Here is a 26,114-nt window from a genome sequence, read left to right on the forward strand (position 1 = left end):
AGCAGACTTCTCTTCCTGTCCTACTTAGTGTTAATATACTCTGTAAGATCTGATTTTATCTCCTAATAACCCTTAGTTTTCTTGGATCTGGACAGAAAACAAGCACAGAGAAAAAGCAGAGTTTAGACAGGACTGCAGACAGTACGCTGAAAAGCCTCAGAAGAGAGGAACAGACCTCACGGACATCAGGAGGCCTGGGTCACAGAGAAAAAAAAACCATAGCTAGAGCCGAACTAAAATCTCATACCGTTTAATATAAAAGCAAACAAACCTAAGTTCAAAATACACCAGCACTGGAAAAGTCACCAGCTTACGGCTCAGTCCCCAAGCTCATACTCGTAATAATAAATCGTTGATAAAAGAGTTAATGATGTCCAGCCCACGTTGTTTAAGGAAACAGGGTGAAGTGTAATTTATTTTGGAACAGTAATACATGCTACATCCTGGCACCCAGAATGTGGTCTCTAAATACAGTTTCCCACTACAAGGAACTAGGGCTCCTCAGGGAAAAAAAAAAAAGACCGACTCCAGGCGTGGGACAGGAAGTGTACAAAACAAACCTGAAACACCTTGGCATCTACTGGGGTCGTGTCACAGGACTTAGGAGTCTTAGAGGATACGGTGGGCCAAAGAGATCATTTGAACATCAAAGTACCACCGCTCCCCCCCCAAGACATGTTCACTTCCTAACCCTCAGAACCTAAAATATTAACCTTATATGGCAAAAGACACGACTGAGGATCTTCAGGAGTTTGTGGATTACCCAGTGGGCCCCAAACGCAATCTATATGCACCTTTACAAGAAAGAAACGGGCATTGTGAGACACACAGAGGACCAGGCGACAGGACAACCAGGCAGGCATGGAGCCAGGTGGCCAGGGGATGCCAGCAGCCACTGGCAGCTGAAGAGACCAGACCTGACGCCCCCTAGAGCCTCTGGAGGGAGCACAGCCCTGCTGACGCCTGATGCTCCGGCCCAGAGATACTGATCCAGGACTTCTGGCCTCCTCAACCGTGAGACCGTGAATTTCTGTTGTTGTAAGTCATCCCGTTTGTGGTGATTTGTTGGGGGAGCCGTAGTAAACTAATACAACCAACCAAAATAACTACAACGAAGTAAAACACAAATACACATTATTTAAATCCACATATTCTTCATGCATAAAGGAAAAAAGAACCTGACTGCTCACCTTTGAAGGATTCTGGGCAACCAGGTCGTTAGTTTGAAAACTCCCCAGGGTAGTGTCACTCCTTTATCGCCCAAATCCCACACACACTATACCTTAAGGTAGCAAAACACACACGGAGAATTTTTCTTTATAGACATAGACAGCTATTAATTACTGTTTACAAACCCTACTGAATGGAGAAATCTAGGAAATGATCATCAATGGCCTCACATCCCAAAAAGAGACAACCTGACACGACGTGCCCCCGACAGACGTACACACTACTACTCTGAGACAGTCTTTAAAAAGGCAAGACGAGGGGCACTTGGGTGGCTCAGTCGGTTGAGCACCCACTCCTGATTTTGAGTCCGGTCATGATCTCAGAGTACACGCGTTCAAGCTCAGAGTCTGCTTGGGATCCCCTCTCTCCCTCTCTCTCTGCTCCTCTCCTGCTGGTGTTCTCTGTCTCTTAAACTTAAAAACAAAAAAAAAAAAAAAAAAAAAAAAGCAAAACAAAACCACCACACACACACACACACACACACACACACAAGATAACAAAACCATGTAGCAAACCAAAAAACCCAGATCTATGACTTGAAAATGTTTTTAATGTTTCCTGTATTTTTTTTTCCAGTGTTTTAATGGGGTTTTTTTGAGACAGAGCACAAGTGGGAGAGGGGCAGAGAGAGAGAGACACACACACACACAGAATCCAAAGCAGGTTCAAACTCATGAACCACGAGATCATGACCTGATCCAAAGTCAGACACTTAACCAACAGAGCCACCCAGGCACCCCTGATTATGACTTTAGATCTAACTTCCAATTTAGAGGAAACACAGAAGGCAGAAGCATATGGAGAACACCAAAATATGGACACAATTAGCAAGTTCCAAGAGTGAACATAGCTATGGGATGGATTTCTTCAACAAATGAATTATAAGGGACAAAAAGAGACCAGATGCATTAACCGATTTTAAGAATGGCCCTTATTCTGGATCCTGATTTGAACAAATTCAACTTTTTAAACTGAGACAGAGGAAAAAAATTCAGCCATGACCTGCCTGGGCATTTGGTGATGAAGAATTATCGTGAACTGTTTTTAGTTTTTAGGTGTTATAATGGTACTGTAGCTATGTTTACATACATACCAAACTATTTCCAAATGAAAGCACGCATGCCTGAGATTTGCTATCCAAATATCCAGGAGAGGAGGTAGAGAGAGGGTTACAGAAAAAACAAGACTCGCTGCACACCGACAGTCACGACACTGTGGACAAGTGGAGGGCAGGGGGTCTACCTACACATCTTTTTACCTCTCAGGTGTTTACAATGTTCCAGAGAAAGGACTCGTAGGGTTATTTTTTTTTTTTAAGTCTTGCATCTTCTGTGTTGACAGCTTAAGTCTAAATTAGCTGAAAAATAATATGCTCACAAAACATCATTCCCCCACCATTCCAGATAATGGGGCTTTTATACACATTCACACACACAAGTCACAATGGAGAACTATTTAGTCAAAAATTTAATTGTTTCTGGTTATTACCAATTCCTTTAATATAAAGTAGTAATTGGTTTCGAATCTTCTTAAGATTTATCATATGAGGGGGCGCCGAGGTGGCTCAATCAGTTAAGCGTCCGACTTTGGCTCAGGTCATGATCTCACGGCTCGTGGGTTTGAGCCCCGCATCGGGCTCTGTGCTGACAGCTCGGAGCCTGGAGCCTGCTTCGGATTCTGTGTCTCCCTCTGTCTCTGCCCCTCCCCTGCTCACGTTCTCTCTCAAAAATGAATAAATGCTAAAAAAAATAATAATAAAAATAAAAGATTTATCATGTATAGGGAAAAAGTCAAACCTTTCTTAGAATCATGTTTTATCATACTATAAATTCAAATTCCCTATGTACACAGTTCTTCATTATAACACAGAAAACCTAAAATGTAGATGTAATTTCCTATCTGCCGACACTTGTGTTATAAAAAGGCTACCATCTAGCTACAAAATTGACATTGGAAGTTACTTATCAGAAAAAAGTTCTTCATAAATATATAAAAATACAGAGTTTATATTTTATTTATAAGGCAAGTTGAATGCATTATTTATGAGCTTTTCAGAAACATCAGGTCATACATAAGAGGGATCGAAACTTTGGTAAATAGCCAACGTGCCTACAAGTGCATAAAGAAAAGTAATTCTATGTCCCTAGATGGTGACATGAGAAACCAACAGGTAAAACATTTCAAGGAGAGAGCACTGACATTAATACTGGGGCAGCAGGGGGTGAAATGCTGACCTGCCAAGGCCCAGACAGACCTCCCTGTGACCACAGGTATTTAACACAGGAGATGAACACAGAACATTCCCTCATCACATGAGTGGGAACTAGAATCAGGTGTTCAGACCACCTCCTAGGGCTTCTCTTTCATTGAATCACACTGGTCACTTACATGCTGAAATACATTACTGACTTACAAATTACTTTCCCTTACAGTAAGGGCATTATACTGTCAGCTTATTTTGTTAATCGTGTGCATAATTTTAGATCGGAATGGTAAAGGGGGATCTGAAAGCAGTTGGTCATAAACCAGTGATTCTCAACTGGAGGTGACTCTGCTCCCCAGAGGGCATCTGGTGAGGTGGGAACCGTTTCTGGGCCTCACAGCATGGGGGAGGGGTCCCGGCACCCACTGGGCAGAGGCCACAGATGCTGCTACACACCCTAGGGCATACAGCGGGGCCCTGCACAACAAAGAAGTATCCAGCCTGGAGGTCAAAAGTGACAAAGGCGAGCGATCTGCCATCAACTCACAAAGTGGAGTGCCAGTCTAGACAACAGGTAAACAGTCCCTACTGTGCAGAGGCCCGTCCAAATCGACAGCGGGTCCCCAAAGCTCCGCGGGCGTCCTCTCCGTGCTGCACCGACCCTTACCAACACCCTCCATGTCACAGCAGAATGAAGTTTGATGGAAATACTGCACACGTGCAGGCAAGACCCAGCCATCCTACCAAAACTGTGCAAACACCGCGTATAAAATATCCATGGGATGGGGTGCCTCGGTGGCTCAGTCGGCTAACCGTCCGACTTCAGCTCAGGTCACAATCTCACGGTTCAGGGGTTCAAGCCGCATGTCGGGCTCTGTGCTGACGGCTTGGAGCCTGGAGCCTGCTTCAGATTCTGGGTCTCTCTGTCTGCCCCCTCCCCCGTTCATGCTCTGTCCCTGTCTCAAACATAAACAAAAACATTTTTAAAAAATTAAAATATCCATGGGTATTTTTCAAAGTTTAAAAACGTCTTTTAATGCAAGAAGACAGCGCATAAAGGAAATAATTTCATTTCTCGTCCCAAATTCAACCAGGTCACTCAGTAATAATCAAACACAAAGGCTTTCCCTTTCTTAATCACCACACAAGAAATACTTTGGTGATGAGAATAAAGAGAAGGTTTCATCCACAAGTGTCTTGTGCACAACCTTTAAGGCTGTTGAAAGAGTGGACATGGTCCACAGGCAGGTGACGTTTCCACCTGTACAGGTGACACCCTCCCAACACCATCACTTGCTCTCCTTTGATCACTTTGCCAAACTAATTCAGACTGATGGCAACAAAGTTTCACACCCGAAAAAATACCTAGACTTGCTGGAGTAATGCCTTCATATGAAAAGCTCTTAATGAACAACAAAGAGACAAACATGACCTAATGGTTAAAGGATAAAGATAGATCCTTTGCAAAAGCCGAACAGAAACCAAAGAAATGCAAATCTGAACAAGACTCCTGCTCACCAGCCAACTTTTGGGGGATTTTTTTTTAAGACACCACTACTTAGTGCTGGCGTGCTCAGGCACTGCTGGTGGGAGCACAAAAGACTATAATCTTAAAGGATGGCATAATTAACATTTTTTGATTTCCATATTTTATGAGGCTTTAACATCATGGAGCCCCGCTGCCAGGAAGGGACTGCCCCTCCCAGGGCTGGCTAATTCCTCTAGGTAATGATGCACTTATGAACATGCCTACCGCATGCAAACCAACTAATCCCAAATCCACACTACAACTACCTCACTGATCTAACTCTTACACACCAAGCCGGTACTTCCCCCTGCCCTAAACCCCATGCACGGCCAGGTATCAGAAAACCAGAGACCACCCCCATAGACCAGAGCACTCTGACATCGTTCATACCATACAATCCTAACCTTGTTCAATCTCGCCTACTCTGTCCCACCTGCTCCCTTCCACGGAGACAATGAAGGCTATAGGCCATGCTTTCCCCGTGTTCCTTCTGCCTATGTGACCTGGCCTTTTTCCATGGGACCCTGCAAGACACAGCATGCCTCCCTCTTGGCGACCATAAGTAATAAACTCTTCTTTCAAAGGCAGTTGTCTCTGTATCTGTCACCTTACTGTACCTGATTAAAACAAATCCAGGTCTATTTCAAGACAGGTGATTATGTGGTAGTCAACAACAAGTCTTAAAAGCTGGGTACGCCTGGGTGGCTCAGTCGGTTAAGCGTCTGACTTTGCCTCAGATCATGATCTCACGGTTCATGGGTTTGAGCCCCACATCGGGCTCTGTGCTGACAGCTCGGAACCTGGAGCCTACTTCAGATTCTGTGTCTCCATCCCCCTCTCTGCCCCTCCCTGGCTCACGCTCTGTCTCTATCTCAACACTAAACAAACATTAAAAAAAGTCTTAAAAGTCTGTATATTCTTTAATCAAGCAATGTCACTAACAAGAATTTATCCTAAGAGAGTAATCATAGATACTAATTGCAACAATGTTGACTGTCTAACAATAGAAAAATGACCAAAAAGATTACAAAGGAGCTTTACAATTTCAAGATGAAACCTCACAGAAAACAAAACAAATTCTATCAAATCTATAGGGAATAAATATTTCCTACATTATTTAAACTTTACTCAGTATAGTAAAAGATACAATATTTCCCAGCTTATTTTACCAGGCTTGGATAATCAAGACACCAAAACCTAAGGTAGTTCCAAAATGGAAACACAGGCCAACTGCACTTACGAATATAATTGCAAAACAATTAAAACATCAGCAAATCGAATCTAGATGCATACTAGTTAGAACAACCAACTTGAGTTTATCCCAAGTATACAAAAATTTGTCAAACATTAAGAAATACTTTAATATTATGAAACAGATCAAAAAGGCCTGAAACAAAAACGTCCGATGTAAGGATGATCCATGTGCCTTAAGGAGAGGATCCAACCAACATAATAAAGGAAATACTAAAAGACCTAAAGGAATAAATACTCCCAAGGGGTAATCAGAACTGAACCTGCAGGGGCACCTGGGTGGCTCAGACAATTGAGCATCTGACTCTTGATTTCGGCTCAGGTCATGATCTCCCAGTTGGCAGGATCCAGCCTCACAGCGAGCTCTGCACTATCAGCACAGAGTCTGCTTGGGATTCTCTCTTCCTCTCTGCCCCTCCCCTGCTTGCTTGCATGCTCTCTCTCTCCCTCTCAAAATAAACAAGCAGGTTCACATGGGAGGAAAGGAAAAGAAGAAACCTGGACCATCGCCATCCTCGAGCAGGTGAACCTCCCCTGGACTGCTTTCTTTACTTCTGAACCTGCTACACACGCACACAAACACACAAACACAAACTGAATCCTTTACTTGTGTAAGCCACTAGAGATTGGATTTCCAATTGCTCTGAGAGAAGTATTCCTAACACATAAGAATACATCAAAATGGGGGCACCTGGGTGGCTCAGTCGGTTAAGCGGCCGACTTCGGCTCAGGTCATGATCTCATGGTCCATGAGTTCGAGCCCCGCATCAAGCTCTGTGCTGACAGCTCGGAGCCTGGAGCCTGTTTCAGATTCTGTGTCTCCCTCTCTCTCTGACCCTCCCCTGGTCATGCTCTGTCTCTCTGTCTCAAAAATAAATAAACGTTAAAAAAAAAAAGAATACATCAAAGTGTATATGTATCAAAAGTACATATTTTAAAAGTACAAATTTTAAATGTACACAACCTTTGAAACACCTACAGATTTACTGAGGGAAATATCTGCACAAATGTTTAGAAACGTATGTGTCAGGAAGTTTACTACAGTGCTATCTGTAATAGAAAAAAATCGAAAACTTAAATATTCATGGAGAATATTACACATATTAGGGAATCCATACAATGTACTACTACACAGTCATTAAAAATAACACTATTTAAGGAGCACCTGGGGAGCTCAGCCAGTTAAGCATCCGACTTCAGCTCAGGTCATGATCTCGTGGTTCATGAGTTTCAGCCTCCTGTCCGGCTCTGTGCTGACAGCTCAGAGCCTGGAGCCTGCTTCAGATTCTGTGTCTCCCTCTGTCTCTGCACTTCCCACTCACGCTCTCTCTTTCCCTCTCAAAAAAAAATAAACAAACATTAAAAAAAAAAAAAAAAGATTATTGAATAGATCATGAACATCTCTTCCAGTAAGTGGGAAGAGCATCCTATAAAAATACTATTATATCGAGACGCCTGGGTGGCTCAGTCAGTTGAGCATCACTTTGGCTCAGGTCATGATCTCACACTTCGTGAGTTCGCGCCCTGCATCGAGCTCTGCTGACAGCTCAGAGCCTGGAGCTTGCTTCGGATTCTGTGTCTCCCTCCCTCTCTGCCCCTTGCCAGCTCACACTCTGTCTCTCTGTTTCAAAAATAAATAAATAAACATTAAAAAAAATTTTAAGAATCTGAAGGAGTAATAATATACTTAATTCATTTAAAGTCTCATAAGGCACTTTAATTGTAAGGATTTTTGTTGGAGATATCTTTACTTTTTAAACTCAATCAATGAGCTTTTCTCTACAGGCCTTTTATGGGGGGGGGGCAGGAAAGGGGAGCATGATGGGCAGACTTAATGTGATCATTCCAAATTTTATCTGAATTAATAAATACCAAAGAGTAGCGGGGGAAAACTTGAGAAGATGAACAATGAGGGGTTCCTGGCTCTTAAAATACTAAAACGTTAGAAAAGTATAGGTACAGCAATTGTTACTATATGGTATTACACCGGAATAGATAAATTAGTAGAACAAAATACAACCCAGAAATGGACTCAAGTATTCCTGGATAGTTAGCACATCATAAACAGTGGCATTTCAAAATCAATGGAGAGAAATGGATTAATCACCACATGGTACAAGAAGTTCTGGTTAGCCATTTGAAAATAAATTGTAGGAGCTGGATTCCTATCTCAGTCCTCACATCAAAATAAATCCCAGGGTGATCAAATACTTAAAAGCAAATACTAGACCACAAAGAGGTAGAAGTAAATCCAGAAGCTATAAAGGAAAAAACTTTTAATTCACATAAAAATTAAAATACTTCCATTTGCCAAAACATCTCAAAATTAAAAAACAAACTGGGGGAGGGGCGTCTGGGTGGCTCAGTCAGTTGAGCGTCCGACTTCAGCTCAGGTCATGATCTCCCAGCTTGTGAGTTCGAGCCCTGTGTCAGGCTCTGTGCTGACAGCTCGGAGCCTGGGGCCTGCTTCGGATTCTGTGTCTCCCCCTCTCTCTGCCCCTCCCCCACTTGTGCTCCGTCTCTCTCTCTCTCTCTCTCTCAAGAATAAACATTTTAAAAATTTTTTGTGGGGCGCCTGGGTGGCTCAGTCGGTTAAGCGGCCGACTTCGGCTCAGGTCATGATCTCGCGGTCCGTGAGTTCAAGCCCCGCATCGGGCTCTGTGCTGACAGCTCAGAGCCTGGAGCCTACTTCAGATTCTGTGTCTCCCTCTCTCTCTGACCCTCCCCCGTTCATGCTCTATCTTTCTCTGTCTCAAAAATAAATAAACGTTAAAAAAAAAAAAATTTTTTTTTTTAATTTTTTTTGAATTTAAAAAAACTGGGGGAAATTTCTGCTGCACCTGCTACACACGGGACAAAGAAGTCAACTCCCCCCTATGCAAAGAACTTAATTTGTTAAATTAAGGAGCTAGACATTCTCTCTCATGCCCTGACGGGGAGCGTGTAAACTGTCGAAACTTTCTGAAAGAGAATTTGGATTTGTCATTACATTTTTAAATGTGCACATTCTCTGGGACTCAGTAATTCCAGTTCGAGGAATTTATACCACAAAAAACACTCACATGAGGGGTGTCTGGGTGGCGCAGTCGGTTGAGCGTCCGACTTCAGCCAGGTCACGATCTCGCGGTCCGTGAGTTCGAGCCCCGTGTCGGGCTCTGTCTGGGCTGATGGCTCAGAGCCTGGAGCCTGTTTCCGATTCTGTGTCTCCCTCTCTCTCTGCCCCTCCCCTGTTCATGCTCTGTCTCTCTCTGTCCCAAAAATAAATAAACGTTGAAAAAAAAATTTTTTTTTAATTAAAAAAAAAAAACCACTCACATGAGTGTGCAAAAACAGGTACAAGGATATTCACTGCAGCATTACTGTAATGGCACAAGTATTTCTCAATGGGAACTTAATTTAAAAAATCATAATGCATCTATACTGTGTAACCACAAAAATTAATACCTATTTCAAAATCGATGACATAATCTATATCAAAAACAAAGTGAAGCTTGAGAATGGCATAGGCAGCACGATTCCACTTTTAAATCATCAGAATGAGTACAATTTTTAAAAACTGGGAAAGACATATACTAGGCCTTTAACAGTGCTTATCTGAGGGATGAGCTTATATGGACTTTTCCTCTCATGTTAGATATTACGAATTATTTTACCACGAACATTTATTATTTCCAATGCAAAAATTTCTTCTTCTTATTTTTATTTTAGAGAGAGCATGCAAGCAGGGGAGGGGCAGAGGAGGAGAAAGAGAATCTCAAGCAGGCTCCACGCTCAGTGCAGAGCCCAATGCAGGGCTTGATCCCAGGACCCTGGGGATCATGACCTGAGCCAAAATCAAGAGTCAGGTGCTCAACCGACTGAGCCACCCAGGTGCCACCGCCAAGTTTTTAATTAAGAAATTTAGGGCGCCTGGGTGGTTCAGGCGATTGAGCACCCGACCGTTGATTTTTGGCTCGGGTCATGAGCTCACAGTCATGAGATCAGGCCCCTGTGGGGCTCCCCATTGGGGGAACCTGTTTAAGATTCTCTCTCCCCCTCTCTCTCTCTCCTTCTGCCTCTCCCACCTTCAAAAAGATAAAAATTTTAAAAAAAGGGGACTCTCTCTTTGAAAAAAAGAAAAAAGAAATTTAAGAACACATAGCATGAAAGAATAGACAAATGTAGCAATGGAACAAACAGCACAAGAAACAGAGCCACACAAATACCGTCAACTGATCTGTGACAAAGAAGGAAAGACAGTTCAACAGAGAGGACAGTCTTTTCAACAGATAGCACCGGAACAGCTGGATAGCCACATCGAAAAAAAAAGAATCATCTAGATAGAGACCTTACAACCTTCACAAAAATTAACTCAAAATGAGTCACAGACCTAAATGTAAAATGCACAACTATAAAACTCCTAGAGCAAAACCACAGGAGAAAACCTAGATGACCTTGGGTACAGCAATGACTTTTCAGATTCAACACCAAAGGTAGAATCCATGAAAGAAATAATTGATAAGCTGGACTTCGTTAATATTAAAAACTTCTGCTCTGCAAGAGACACTGTCAAGGAAGTGAGAACAAGCCACAGACTCAGACAAAATACTTGTAAGAGACACATCCGATAAAGGACTGTTATCCAAAATATAAAAAGAAAACCTTGAAACTCCACAGTTAAGAAAATGAACCACCTGATTAAAAGATGGGCCAAAATTCGCCTGGGCGGCTCGGTCAGTTGGGCGTCCGACTTCGGCTCAGGTCGTGATCTCACGGTTATGGGTTCAAGCCCTGCGTCGAGCTCTGTGCTGACAGCTCAGAGCCTGGAGCCTGCTTCGGATTCTGTGTCTCCCTCTCTCTCTGCCCCTCCCCCCACTCATGCTGTCTCTCTCTCAAAGGTGAATAAATGTTAAAAAAAATAAAAATTAAAAATAAGTAAAATTCTGAACAGACACCTCACAAACGATAGAGCGATGGCAAATAAGCATATGAAAAGCCGCTCAACATCACATCACCTGTCATTAGAAAACTGCAAATTAACACGAGACACCACTGCACACCTACTAGAATGGACAAAACCCCAAGCGCAGACAACACCAAACGCTGCTGAGAGTGTAAAGCATAGGAACTCTCACGCATTCCTACTCTTCCCATACGGCCCAGCAATTGCACTCCTTGGTTTCACCCAAATGAGCTGAAAACTACATCCACACAGAAATCTGCATTACGCGGCTTTACTCATGATCGCCCAGATTTGGAAGCAACCACGACGTCCTTCCACAGTGAAGGGATAAACTGGAACATCCACACGGCGCAACAGTAATCGGTGCTGAAAAGCCACAAAAAGACATGGAGGCACCTTAAATGCATACTGCTATGTGAAAAGAGCCAATGTGGAGGATTCCAATTATATGACATTCTTGCAAAGGCAAAAGTATGGAAACAGTGAAAAAAAAGATCAGTGGTTGCCAAGGATTTAGGGGGAAAGAGGCACGAACAGGTGGGACACGGGATTCTTAGGGCAGCAAAAATGCGTACTGTATACAACAGCCAATGGATACAGTTCATCGTACATGTGTCCAAACGCACAGGATGTACAACACCAAGAGCGACCCCTGATATAAATGACAGACTCTGGGTGAGAACCATGTGCAGGTTCACCGACTGCAACAAACGTACCACACGGAGGTGGAATGTTGGTGGTGGGGCGTCTGGCGGGGTACAGGGTATAAGGAACGGTTCTTTCTGCTCAACCTTGCTGCAAACCTGACACTTCTCCAAAGGGGCACCTGGATGGCTCAGTCGGTAGAGCATGTGACTCTCGATCTCGGGGTTACACAATCCAGCCCCATGTTGGGTGTAGCGATTACTTAAAAATAAAATCTTAGGGGCACCTGGGTGGCTCAGTTGGCTGAGCATCTGACTCTTGATTGCAGCTCAGGTCATGACCAGGGTGGTAGGATTGAGTCCCGCATCAGGCTCTGCCCTGAGCGTGGAGTCTGCTTCAGATTCTCATTCTCTCTCTCTCTCTCTCTCTCTCTCTCTCTCTCTCTCTCTCCCTCCCCCCCCTCCCCAGCTCATTCTCTCTAAATTTAAAAATAAACAAGAAGCTCCACTATGTGTTGTCAAAATGTTGTAAATGAATAAAAGCTCCATTATTGTAATAGCACATTGTCCTTTGACTTTCTTGCAACGAAAACCTATAGCTCATGTGTATTCTATGGCAAACAGTGCGCTGGGGACAGCACCATCAGCCAGACAAAATGCCCTTTCCACATGGAGTCTGTATTCACCACCAGACTTCCAGTCCATAATGAAAGGAGCATTTCTATTTTGTTGTAATATTCGCAACACCATGCCCGCCATGCATTAAGCAGAAACAGTAAACTATTTATTTAAAGAATGAAAGTATTAAGGAAAATGGAATGATACTGGGAAAGTCTCATGCCTTTTACCTATAATCAAGTTACATCAATTATAGGATTCTGCTCAGGCAACATCATGAGGCATATAAACAGAATTCATTCTGCGTAAACAGAAGCAGTAACCAGAAGACAGCCCCACTTGCCCCCTAAATTCCAGTGCCGCCTCTGCTACGAGGCAGGTCACGTCCCTCTCTTTAGTCCTCACTTCCTGGTCTGTAACATTAGGGAAGACAACTAGCCGTTAGGACTCCTCTCAGGAAGACGGCTCTGTATCTACTACTCCCTACAGGCAAAACACATCCAGAGAACATCAGGCGCCACCACAAGTCATTACCAACGGACATCTGTCACAAAGATCAACAAAAGCATGTCAGGCATTACAAATGCACCAAAAAGAATAAAATACCTAAGGGCACCCAGGTAGCTCAGTCAGTTCGGCTCAGGTCATGATCTCACGGTTCATGGGTTCGAGCCCTGCGTCAGGCTCTGTGCTGACAGCTCAGAGCCTCTGATTCTGTGTCTCCCTCTCTCTCTCCCCCTCCCCCACTCATGCTCTGTCTCTCTGTGTCTCAGAAATAAACATTAAAAAAATGTTTAATAAGTAAATAAATACTTTAAAAAATTTTTAAATAAGATACCTGGGAATAAACTTAATGAAAGAGGTGAAAGACCCCTATAAACTATAAAACACCGATGAAAGAAATTGAGGATGGCGTAAACAAATGGAAAGACATTCATGCTCATAGACTGGATGAATACCCTTAAAACGTCCATACTTCCTAAAGCAATCTACAGATTCAATGCAATGCCTATCAAAATACCAACAGCATTTTTCACAGAACTAGAATAATGCTGAAATTTGTATGGAATCACAAAAGACCCCAAACAGCCCAAGCAATCTTGAGAAAGAAAAGCAAAGCTAGAGGCATCACAATCCCTACTTCAAGCTATACGACAAAGCTCTAGCATCAAAACGGTATGGTCCTGACACAGAAACAGACACACAGGTCAAGGGAATAGAGAGCCCAGAAATAAACCCATGCTTGTATGGTCAATTAATCTATGAAAGAAGAGGCAAGAATATACAATGGGGAAAAGGCAGTCTCTTCAGCAAGTGGTGCTGGGAAAACTGGACACCTACACACGAAAGAAAGAAACTGGACCATTTTCTCACACCATACACAAAAATAAACTCAAAACGGATTAAAGACTTAAATGTGAGACCTGAAGTCATAAAAATCCTGGAAGAGACTACAAGCAGTAATTTCCCTGACATCAGACACAGCAACATTTTTCTAGATGTGTCTCCGGAACCAAGGGAAACAAAAGCAAAAACCATTAGGAGTACATCAAAATAAGAAGCTTTTGCACAGCAAAGGAAACCAACAAAACAAAAAGGCAACCTAGTGAACGGGAGGAGATACTTGCAAATGATATATCCAATAAGGGTTACTATCTAAAATACATAAAGAACTTCTACAACTTACCACCAAAAGAACAAACAGTTCAATTAAAAAATGGGCGGAGGGGCACCTGGATGGCTCTGTTGGTTAAGCATCCAACTCTTGATTTTGGCTCAGGTCATGATCTCACTCACGGTTCGTGACACAGGGCCTCATGTCAGGCTCCACGCTGTCAGTGTGGAGCCTGCTTTGGATTCTCTCTCTCCCCCTCTCCCTGCTCCTCGTCCACTCTCTCCCCCTCGAAATACACTTACAAAAAGGGGAAAAAAAGGGAGGGGGGGCAGAAGACCTGAATAGACATTTCTCCAAAGAAGACATCCAGATGGCCAACAGACACATGAAAAGATGTTCAATACCACTAATATTAGGGAATGCAAATCAAAACCAAATGAGCTCTCACCTTACACCTACCAGAATGGCTGGAATCAAAAAGACAAGAAATAACAAGTGTTGCCAACAATGTAGAGAAAAAAGAACCTTATGCACTGTCGGTGGGAATGCAAACTAGTGCAGCCGCTCTGGAAAACAGTATGGAGGATCCTCAAATAATTAAAAATAGAAATACCGTATCATCCAGTAATCCCTGTACTGGCTATCCACCCTAAGAGAACAAAAACACTAATTCAAAAAGCATATGTGTACCCCTATGCTTCCTGCAGCATTATTTACAATACCTAAAATATGGAAGCAGCCCAAGTGTGTTCACTGACAGATGGACAGATAAAGATGTAGCACATATGCGTGTGTATACACACACACACACACACACACACACACACACACACACACAAAATGGAATTTTATGGAGCCATAAAAAAGAACGGGCTCTTGCCATTTGTGACAATATGGATGGACCCAGAAAGTATTATGCTAAGTGAAATAAGTCAGAGAAAAACAAATACGGTATGATTTCACTTATATGTAAAATCCTAAAAAACAAATGACTAAAGTAACAAAAAGCAGAGACCAACCCATGAATGAGAACTAATGGCTGCCAGATGGGCTGGGGGCAAAGTGGGTGGAGGGCAGAGGGAGGTCCAGGCTTCCAGGTGTGGAATGAATAAGCCATGGGGACAAGAGTTTCAGCATGGGAACAGTCCATGGTGCTGCAAAAGTGTCATGTGGTGACCGACGGGATCACTTGTGATCATAGCATCATGTACAGACTTACCAGATCCCCGTGCTGGACACCTGATCTAATGTAACACTGTGTACTAACCACACTTCCATTTTTTTTTTTTTACAAAAAAATTCTGTAAAGACACCTTCGAGTGCCTGAAAGGCAACACAAGTTTAGGCTGATACAATGGGGGGGGGGGAGGGGGGGGGGGCTCAGGTTATCTAATGAGGAAAAAGAACAAAGATACCTCCCTGCAGACCTCTTCTTGTTGGCGGTAGCAGCTTCGTCTCTGATCCAACAGAGAAGGACCTTCTACCGCTAGGCCCCTCCTCAGTTCACATTAGCGGCCCCCACCCCCGCCCACTCCCTCAGGAGATCAGAATCCTTGAGAGGAGAACTGTGGCTCTTGAATTCATTTCTGTAACCACCCCCGCACATTACCTGCCACAGCTGTATCACACAAATATGTTTACTAAATACTCCTCTGAAGACGAAACTCAATTTAATGATTATACCAAAAAAGCACATCAAATTTCACTGCATAAAGACCTAGTGTAAGATGTAGTCACAAGATTTTAGAAAGCAGAACCCTTAAGATTCAAAGGCAGTTCTGTCCACAGGGAGCCAGGTAAGACACACCAATTAAAGAATATCACACAATTCTGGACGTGTGTGTGTTGGGATGTTGGAGTATTAAGACAGTGGGGCTAACTCAGAGCTTCTGTGTTTTGGTGGATCAAGTACCTGCAAGTTTAGTAGTTGGGAGACTCATGAAGTTATAACAAACAAACAAGGGGCGCCTGGGTGGCGCAGTTGGTTAAGCGTCCGACTTCAGCCAGGTCACGATCTCGCGGTCCGTGAGTTTGAGCCCCGCGTCGGGCTCTGGGCTGATGGCTCAGAGCCTGGAGCCTGTTTCCGATTCTGTGTCTCCCTCTCTCTCTGCCCCTCCCCGTTCATGCTCTGTCTCTCTCTGTCCCAAAAATAAATAAACGTTGAAAAAACAAACAAACAAATTTATGAATTAGTGAATAATGGATGTTAAAAAAATTGGAAGAAAAATAAAATTAGATCCCTATGTCACATCAAAAATAAATTCCAAATGCAGGTGGCTTCTCCCGGCAAGCCAGAAGTGGATTTCCAGTAAGTCCTGCAGACGTGGCCTCCCAGAGGGCCAACAGAGTCTGGATCTGAGTTCTGGGAGTGGCCTCTTGAAGATTTATTCCTTCTCTGGGTGCTCTGCCTCAGCCTAGAGGCACTGACTGCTCCATACACCTGCTATTCCTATATTCTTTACAATTTTCTTTTTCTCTCAGGTAATCTCCTATTACTTAATTCTTTATACTAAGCCTCATCACCTTCTTCCTAGATGAATGCCTCCCTTTACTGCCCATCTAGCAGCCTAAGAGGTTCTTTAAAACCTAAGTCGTATCACATCACTCGTCTGCTCCAAACTTTCAATGGTCCCCATCGTGAAAACCAATCAATCAATGCTTCTAGGGCCTACAAGATGTGCCTCCACCCCATGACCTCATGTCCTGGGCTCTCCTCTCCCCTCCTCCCCCACCCCCACGTCCCCCCATAACTTCATTCTGGCCACACCGACCTCCAGGCCCTTCCCCAGACATGCCAGACACACCCTTCCTCAAGGCATTGGCAAAAACTGATCCCTCTGTCTGGAACCCTCTTCCTCCAGACAGCCTCACAGCTGACACCTCTACCTCCTTCAAGTCTCTGCCCCAACATCATCTTCTCAATAAGGCTCTGACCCCCCTATTTAAAACCCACTCATCCCCCTTAGTGTAATAGTGTAAACACTATTTTTTTTCTTCCACAGCATTTACCACCTGACCATCCATACTATTTGCTTACATTTGTTTAGTTAGTATCTGTCTCCCCACACTAAGAGAGGGTCAGTTATGATCTGTGTTGCCCACTAATGCATTCCAAATACCCAGAACTGTGCCTGGCAAGTACCACACACTCGTATTTGTGGAATATATAGTTTTATACTGGTCTGTGGGATTATCTAGTCAAGGGGCCTCTGATTCACTGCCAAGGAGCAGGGACTGGTTTGGTTTTGTTCACCACTGAATTTCCTAGAACCTAATACAGAGCTCAGCAAAAACTAGGTACGCAAACATTTGTTAATTGAAGAATATCATCTTTTTTTTAATCGATCAGAAGATACACATTTAAAATGACGGCGGCATTACCCAGGGCTGGTAAGAGTGTAAAGGAAATCCAATCTCTCATATTGCTGGCAGGCATGTAAATGATGCCTTTTTTGAGAGCAAGCTAGCAATAGCTATTAAAATTTAAACCACTCAGAGCTCTTATCCTTGAATTCAGTAATCTTACAGAAGTAAAAGAGCACCTGAAAAACAGGTACAAGATTATCTACTGCAGCACCGTTTATAAAATAATGAAAAACTTGAAAGCTATCTACTTGCCCATCAGTAGAAAAACCGGCAAATAACTCATGCACGGTGCACGCATGGGATGAAACACTCCTGAACAAGAGTGAAGCAGATCCAGAACACTGACCCCAGAAAGTAGTCTGTGATCCAGTGAACTGACCAAAGGGCCCAGGCATCAGATGGGCTGGATTTGAATCCACCCCCACCCCTCTCCCCGCCACAACCTAGCTATAGGTAACTCTAGGCACTTTTAACTTCTTTGTGCTTCAGTTTCCTCACCAATAAAATAGGAAAAACAGTAACATTATAGCAGCAGTAGCCATCTCCCTGGTAGGAAGATCTCCTGAGATAAAGCACTCAGTACTTACAGCACAGGACACAGCCACAGAACCATCTACAAATACATTTTAAATACAGCTAACATTTATTAAGTGAGACAGACAAGTTGCAGACCTATATATGGACAGCCTGTCCACCTCAGTGGCAAATTTAGCATGTCTGTGTAACCACAGGAAAAAAGTCAAGAAGGAAAAACAATAGTGGTGACTTCTGGGAGATGGGAGGAGACCTAGTTTTTCTTAATACGCATACTTTTTTAATGGAGGAATTTTACAAGGCAGTGTTTTTAAATGGAAAATCAGAGCAAATGCATCTACGATGTAGTTTAACTTTGATTTTAAAATACTAAAATTTGAAAATGTGTACATTGTATATAGTCTTTGAATTCTCGAGATAGAATGGGATAATTAAATGTACATGAAATTTCTTTGGCTACTAAAATCACCTTGATTCTAAGTGAATAAACTAAGATGCACCAGCAAAAAAACCCAAAATACCGTTTCAATAAATTTACAAGGAATTAAAATGCTTTTAAAAAGTTACATTTCATCCTATGAATTTACGCATAAATCAGTTATTTTCTTCATCTACTGTATTCTCATGGAAACCAAAGATCTGTCAACAAATGAAAACAAACAGTATCAACCAAAAGACAGCTGTTTCTAAAATGAGACAGGCAAGATTAAAGTAAAAAACTAAACAGTGATCTTTTACTGGCAATTCAACACAGAAGAATTCTGCGTGTATTTTTAAAACTCAGCAGGGCTAAGACATTCGAGTGTGCCGAAAGCTAACGTGTTAAGAAGTGACCTATGTTAAGTTCGGCCAAAGAGAAAAATTAAATCCCCAAGATGAACTTCTAAGAAGACGTTGACACAAAGCACTCGAAAATACTGAATTGTCTCTCCTTCTGCACACAGTGGCTGTGGCTGCTCACTTACCACACTAATTGAAAATAAATATGGCAATCTACACAGACTAAATCCCATCCCAGAGTCACAGGATTTGAAAAACAGGGAATAAACCTGTACTAAGAATAGCAAGGATACAAGACTTCCTAGAGCTAATTTTTCCTACCCTCCTTCAAGTGCTTAGTCATTTCTGCCTATTTACAAGGAAGACCGTTTCCCATCTTTAAAAGAGGAGAGAATTTTTATTCCAGGCAGTGGTGTCACCTGAGCTGCCCCAGACATTTATTTCCATGCAACTCCGGGGAAGGTTGCGGCCAGCTAAGCATACCTACCCCTCCAGATCAGAACCAGAAGCGACTGGAGCTCTCGGTATTCCGCCTCCGTCAGCAGTAACAAAGAGGGGTTTGTGGAAAAGCAGTTTTCCTCCCTGACACCAAATGCAAAAGGTGAGAAGTGCGGCCTGACCACATGGCAGCTTGCCTCCCGGGTGCGAGTGCCCACCAGAGATCCCTCCTGTCTCTCCCACGGAAACGGAATGCACATCAACTCCATAGGCAACTAACAAAACCTAACACCAAAGGCCAACAGGCTCCAGAGCACACTTCCAAGAGAGCAGCTAGCCTTAAAATCTGATAACATTGTTTCGGGCTCCCCGAAGGCAAGAACAAAGACTCCGTTTTCCACTAACGAACCGGCTTTTTACAGAGACAACCCCAAGCAAAGGCAAAGTTTATTAAGCACCTACTGTGCGCCCAGCGCCACACGCCAGCATCACTGCTGACACGGAAACTGCTAGGCACACACGCCCACTGCAGGAACACACATGAAAGAACTTCCTCACCTAGACACTTGGCCAAGGGCCCAGCACACGGTCTCCAAACACAACTCCAGGCTATAAAACCCGGGACGAGGTGGTCGAGCTCTAAAGTCTTGAGCTCAGCCCACGTCCCAGAAGATCAGTAAGGGCTCTGACAACCCAGCTTGGATGACCTAGGATTTTTTTTTTTGTGGGGGGGGGGGGGGATCTCTCTCCTTCCAAGAGGGCAAGGGCTATAAAGACCCGTTTCCCCGACTCGCACATTCCAACACCATCGTCCTCATTATTCCCGAATGCCCCCGCAAGGATGCAGCTGGCCTGGCGCACACGCAGGTGGCCGTCTTCGCGGAGAAAGTGCAAAGGCACGCGTTAGCCTCTCTTGATGAGCAAGCCGAAGGTCAAAGAGGCTAAATGTGCCCAGACCCGACGGGGAGGGGAGGGAAGAGGAGGGTCCGGATCCTGCAGACCCCCAGGTCCCCGGCACTTACCATCAGGCCGCACCGCCCCTCCGGGAACGCCACCCGGCCCGCGGCGAGGGCGCGCGCGGGGAGGGCCCTGAGCGGGGCGTCCCGTCGGCTCCCGCAGCCCAGGCCCCGCCGGCCGCAGCCTCCCCGCCGCGCGGCCCACGTGCCGGGCCCTCCCCGCGCCCGTCGCCCCCGCGCGCGCGCCCCCGCCGCCCCCGCGCGCGCGCCCGCCTCGCCCCGCGGGGCCCCGGGCCCGCGCGCGCCCCCCGCCGCCCGAGTCCCCCCGCGCCGCGGGGCAGGCCGCGCCCGCCGCGCCGGCCATGGTGGGCGCCTCACCGTCGGGCTGAGGAGCCGGGCCCGGCTGCGCCATGGCCGGGCGGCGGCCTCGGGGAGCGGGGCGGGCGGGCGGCCGGCGTCCCGGGCTCCCGCGGGGCTCAGCTGGCGGAGGAGGCGTCGACCGAGCCGCCGCCGCCGCCGCCCAGGGAGGAACCGCTAAGGCTGGAGCCGCCGGCGCCGCCACAGCCGCGGGCAGAGACGGACCCGAGCGCCGACCTCCGCCTCCTCATCCTGACAGCGGGAAATAAGCAGTGCGCAGGCGCGGGAGGGACGGGCGGCACGTGACGTCGCCCGAGGGGAGGGGCGGGGCCTCGCGCGGAGGAGCGGGCGGGAGGAGGGAGGAGGGCTAGAGGGGCGCAGAAAGGATGGAGGGACCGAGGGGCCGTGGGGCTGTGGAGGGGAGGGGGGGTGCTCGCAGTCCGCCGCCCCAGCACAGAGGAAAGGCCGAGCGAGGAGGCCGGGTGGCCAAGTGAGTGCAAATCCAGCCTCTACCCCTTGTAGCTGTGTGACCTTGGGCGAGTCACTTCACCTCCCTGAACCTCACAAGGGCTCATCTGGGTGAAGGCTTCAATGAAGGAAAGTGTGAGGAACTGTTTCTGGCGTACTTGGCATTGAGCACCTGTGTGCCAGGTGACTTACAGGGACCAGGTACTGTGATAGATGATGGGGACACAGCCAAACTCAGTCCCCGTGCTCATCGGGACGGGAGAGGAGAGGTGATGTGCAGACAGTACCGCCCTTACACGCGACTGGAGAGCCTGCCCGAGGCCCTGTCTGGACACAGTCCTCCCACAGGGTGCAGGGGAACATGCCCACCTTCCACATGTGCCCCCCCCCCCTTCAGGACCAAGTTCTGGGAGCCTGTGACCTCAGAATCCCCCCCCCCCAAATGGCTGGAGGCTGTGGCCTCTTCCCGGGTCCGTCCTCTCCAGGGCAGAGACGGCGTGTGTCCAAGTAGCTAAGAAGCAGCTGTATTTGTAGGAGGTCGCACACCAACTGGACATTTGAGGTGCAGTGTAGACAAAGGGGGCCAAGGGCCAACAGTCCAGCCCCGCCAGGGCTCCCCTTACCACCTCAGTTAAGTGCATGGATCTCAGGAGTTCTGGAATTCTGAATCCCTGGTCTTCCCCATCACCGAAGATGCGCATTTGTCAAGGTAGAATAGAATATATTAAGGTTAACAGGTGGAATGATGTGTAATTTTAAATAATTTTAGGTGGACGTGTAGCATCTGTTTGTACTTTTGTCCCAAATTCTGCTAGCATTAGGGGAGGACCTAAATAAGACTTGAGTTTTTTGAGCAGTTAATATCCTCAGATGGCTGGTGTGCCTTGGAGAGAGCAAGCAGGATCATTTCCCCTGCCCACTCCCCCCAAATGTCTTCTGTCCAGGATAGGGCAGCCCAGTGCATCCTCTATCTTGTGATGACTAACACGAGGTAGGGGCCATAAAGATAGCAGATGCTGATGTCCTCTCTAGAAGGGACTCTTTCCAGGGAGTGAGAGGCATCTTTATTGCTATTGATAATCTGAGGCTTGAAGCCAGGCCCTCAAGATCAAGGTCACTCAGAAATGGTCAGGCTGCTGGTTTGGACACCCAGAGCTCCCCATGCCAAGCAAGTGTTTAAAAAAGCAATTTTGCAATCAGTTGGGAGCACACAATCAGATAAGAACAGGTGTACATTTTTGTACTTTTACGTAAATCCCAAGACTCAGCAATTCCACCCATAGGTATATATTCTAGAGAAAACTAGTGTGTGCTCAAAGCCTTTATTAAGTGTAAAAGGCATGATTCCTCTATTCTGAAAGAAGCCAAGAGACAAGATGTAAACACATGAAATAATTACTTATCAATTACATTGCACATGTGCCCCAAGAGACACATACAAGAATATTCAAGGTGGCATAGCTTAATTTTTTTTAATCTTTATTTATTTTTGAGAGAGAGAGAGAGAGAGAGCAAGTGGAGGAGGAACAGAGAGAGAGGGAGACACAGAATCCGAAGCAGGCTCCAGGCTCTGAGCTGTCAGCACAGAGCCCAACTCAGGGCTCGAACTCAAACCCTGAGTTCACGGCCTGAGCTGAAATCGGACGTTTACCTGACTGTGCACCCAGGTGCCCATCAAAGTGGCATAGTTTATAATACAATAAACAACTAAATAACCCAAATGTTCACCAACAGTAGGATAAATAAATTTTAAAATATTCATACAGTGGAATACAGCAACAATAACGAACAAACTACCCTTACATATTCAACATAGATGGATCTCAAATAGTTTTGAGGAAAAGCAAACTGTAAAGCAATACAATACAGCATGATCCCATTTATATATAGTTCCCAAACAGGCAAAACTAAACATTATGCATACATAGTAAACTAAGCACAGGAAGAAAGCAAGTATCAGAGAAATCATAACAATGGTCCCTGAACCAGGGACGGAGGGTCATATAATGAAGAGCCCATGAAAGCTTGCCTTCTAAGGTGACGGCTACATGATATTTCTTAACTTGGGTCCATTTAAACTAATTACAAACACGAGACACAGATGTAGTTTAGGTGAGAAAGATTGCAGGATATTTGCTTAAAACACAAGCTTCAAGTGAGCAAATTTGATGCAACTGTTTTTGCGCTGCACTAATAGAGTCACAGAGTGTAGATGATAGGAGGTGAAACCTGTCCCGCACTTTGCCCTGCTCGGGTCACATCCGCAGGGGTTGGCTGTGTTTGTTCTGGGCACCGCTTTTTTGCAGGGGGGACACTGGCCAGCTGGAGTGGGTGGAACTCCAGGGAACGAAGAATCTAAAAATCATCCTAAGCAAAGTTCATAGGGATATCAGAGACAGGTACTCTGGGGGGGGGGGGGGGAGAGGGGGAGGGAGCGTGGGAACAAAGATGACCTGGGACATGAAGCTGTCCTTAAATCCCGGAGAACAGCGGGAACATGTGTGATGTGTGTCCAACGATTGCAGACTTCAACTCAACCCAAAGAGGAACTTTTTCTCTGCAAGAGCGAACCAGGGAGAGAAGGGGCTACCTTTCGAGGAGTGAGCTCCCCGTCACAACAAGTATGCAGGTGGAGGTGGCTGGCAATTGGTCCAAGGTGCCCAACAAGGATTCCTGCCCCAGTTAGGGGATGAGATGAGGCCATCGTTACAGTCCTCTTGAGCCTTGGGATGCTATAATAACAATGACAACAGTAAGTTTGCTGCATTTTAAAGTTTGCTAGGTGCTTTCCCATGTATTGTGTCATTTTACTGCAGAGCAACCCACAAGGTGGACAACAGGCACAGAGGAGATAAGCCAAATGTTCCCAGATAAAGTCCGTTTCAAAATTCTATCCTGTGCAGACATGGCTATCAGACCAGCTAAGAGCACTCAGTGGTGTTGGGGTTCTCTCTCTCCGCGACCCAGATTCTCAAGGGCAGGAAGGAACCAGGGAGTAAGGTCAAGGCACCATACTTCTCTGGCCTTTGACGAACGTTATGGGGAAAGGACAGGAACCAAGGGGACTCCCCCAGGGGCGCTGTCTGTATCCAGACACCTGGAGACTTGGGGAGTCCCAACCTGGGTGCTGGCTTCCTCACTAAGAGCGCCCAGGAAGAGCTCACAGGCACCGTCATGTCCTCAGCCACGATCCCCCCGCCTGGTCTCCCTGATTACCCCTTGGTCCAGCCGCCCGCCCAAGAGCAGCAACCTTCCCCTCCCGGGACCTGGAGTGGGAAGATGGTGATGGGTAATCCTCCCTCCAATCCTGCCTCGCCCCATCCCTCTCCGGGGAGAGAAGTGTACCTACCACGGAGAGCACCGCAACCTCTCCGAGGGACGACCTCCCTCCTCACACTCTCACGAGACGCAAGCTGCTGTCCAGGGAAGAACTCCAGGCTCGGAATCAGAAGACACAGATTAGCTCCTGACCCAGAATGCGCTACTTTGACCGCTTTGAGCCCCTGTTGACCTAGCTCAAAGGGGGAAAATAGAGCAGCCTCGCGGTGCATCAGGATGGCTAAAGAGAGAAAGCAGCCAACGCCTCACGCGTTAGTTTCTCTGCAAACGTCCGCTTCCACCTCTCTGTCGCCCCCCTCCTTCCTTTTCCCTGGGTCAGAAGTGTCCATCCTGGTGATGAGGGATCCCTGGACCCTAGTAGTCAGTCAGTGAAGGTATTCCTAGAAATCCAGGGCAGAAATTTCCAATGTTTTCAAAGCTTAACGGAACCATCCCACTCTACATAAGGCCCTAACGGCTAAAATGTCAAGTTTCTCGGGGCGCCTGGGTGGGCTCAGTGGGTTAAGCATCCGACTTGGTTTTGGCTCAGGTCGTGAGCTCGCGGTTTGTGGGTTTGAGCCCCACATCGGGCTCTGCAGTGGCTGTGCTGGGCCTGCTTGGGGTCCTCTCTCCCTCTCTCTCTGCCCCTCCCCAGCTCGTGCTTGTGCTCTCTCTCTCAAAATAAATAAACAGGGATGCCCAGGTGGCTCAGTCGGTTGAGCGTCCGACTTCGGCTCAGGTCGTGATCTCAAAGTTCATGAGTTTGAGCCCCGCGTTGGGCTCAGTACTGACAGCTGGGAGCCTGGAGCCTGCTTCGGATTCTGTGTCTCCCTCTCTCTGCCCCTTCCCCACTCATACTCTGTCTCTCTTCGTCTCTCAAAAAATGAATAAACATTAAAAAAATTTTTTTTAATAAATACATTTAAAAGTTCAATTAATTAAGCATCAAGTTTATTTGCTTTGGACAGAAGTTATACCACATTGCTTATCTGATGCTGATTAGACATTCTTATTTCAGTTTTTAGGTTTTTCTTTTTTTGAATATTTATTTTTTGAGAGAGCGAGTCAGTGTGAGCGGGGGAGAGTCAGAGAAGCCGAAGCAGGCTCCAGGTTCTGAGCTGTCAGCCCAGAGCCCGATTTGGGGCTCAAACTTGTGGGCCAGGAGATCACGATCTGAGCCAAAGCCGGACGCCTAACCCACCGAGCCACCCAGGCACCCCTCTTATTCCAGTTTTATATTAGCTGTTGATTAATGATCTAGAGGGATCCATTATTACTTAATATACATAGTTTGCCAGATAGACAAGCACCTTTAGATCTGATGGGTGCTCCTGACTCTTAGAATTCCCCGTTTATAATATCAACCCCACAGTGACATGACTGCCTGGAAAGAAAAGTAGCCGATGTCTACTAAGGCGTTCCATGGGCCAGGCACTGGGCAAAGTGCTTTACCCTTGTATCGGCTCATCTAATCTCCTTAAGAACCTTACAATGGGGACAGGAGGAGAGCAGAGGTGAGAAATATCGGCAACTCATTTTATAGATGATGGGACCAAAGAAGTTAACCGATCCAAGGTCACAGAGCTAGTAAGTGGTAGAGCTGGGAATGAGACCCGAGTTCGGGTCCAATGTCCACACGGGTAACTCCCATGTTACTCTGCCAACTAGCTACATGTCCCTTTCTCCCATCGGGGGAAATTGTCAAGTCCCAGAAAAGAGGCACACAGTTATTTTCTTTTTTCTATTTTTTTTTGTTCATTTTTGAGAGACAGAGCGTGAGCGGGGGAGGGGCAGAGAGAGAGGGAGACACAGAATACAAAGCAGCCTCCAGGCTCCAGCTGTCACCACAGAGAGCCCGACGTGGGG

At 45.8% G+C, this 26,114-nt stretch overlaps 1 protein-coding gene across 2 annotated transcripts in view; it reads right to left on the bottom strand.

Annotated features, from left to right (window-relative positions):
• RABEP1 (rabaptin, RAB GTPase binding effector protein 1) overlaps positions 1-20,718 on the bottom strand; it is a 102,634-nt gene extending 81,916 nt beyond the window's left edge. For both annotated transcript variants that reach the window (XM_047832215.1, XM_047832214.1), the window contains exon 1: positions 20,484-20,718. In XM_047832215.1, coding sequence (XP_047688171.1) covers positions 20,484-20,517 — 34 coding nt within the window. In that variant the 5' untranslated portion in view covers positions 20,518-20,718. The remainder of the gene's footprint in view (positions 1-20,483) is intronic.
• Positions 20,719-26,114: the final 5,396 nt, after the last annotated feature.

The sequence above is a fragment of the Prionailurus viverrinus genome, chromosome E1 (genome assembly GCF_022837055.1).
Source record: "Prionailurus viverrinus isolate Anna chromosome E1, UM_Priviv_1.0, whole genome shotgun sequence".
NCBI lineage: Eukaryota > Metazoa > Chordata > Mammalia > Carnivora > Felidae > Prionailurus > Prionailurus viverrinus.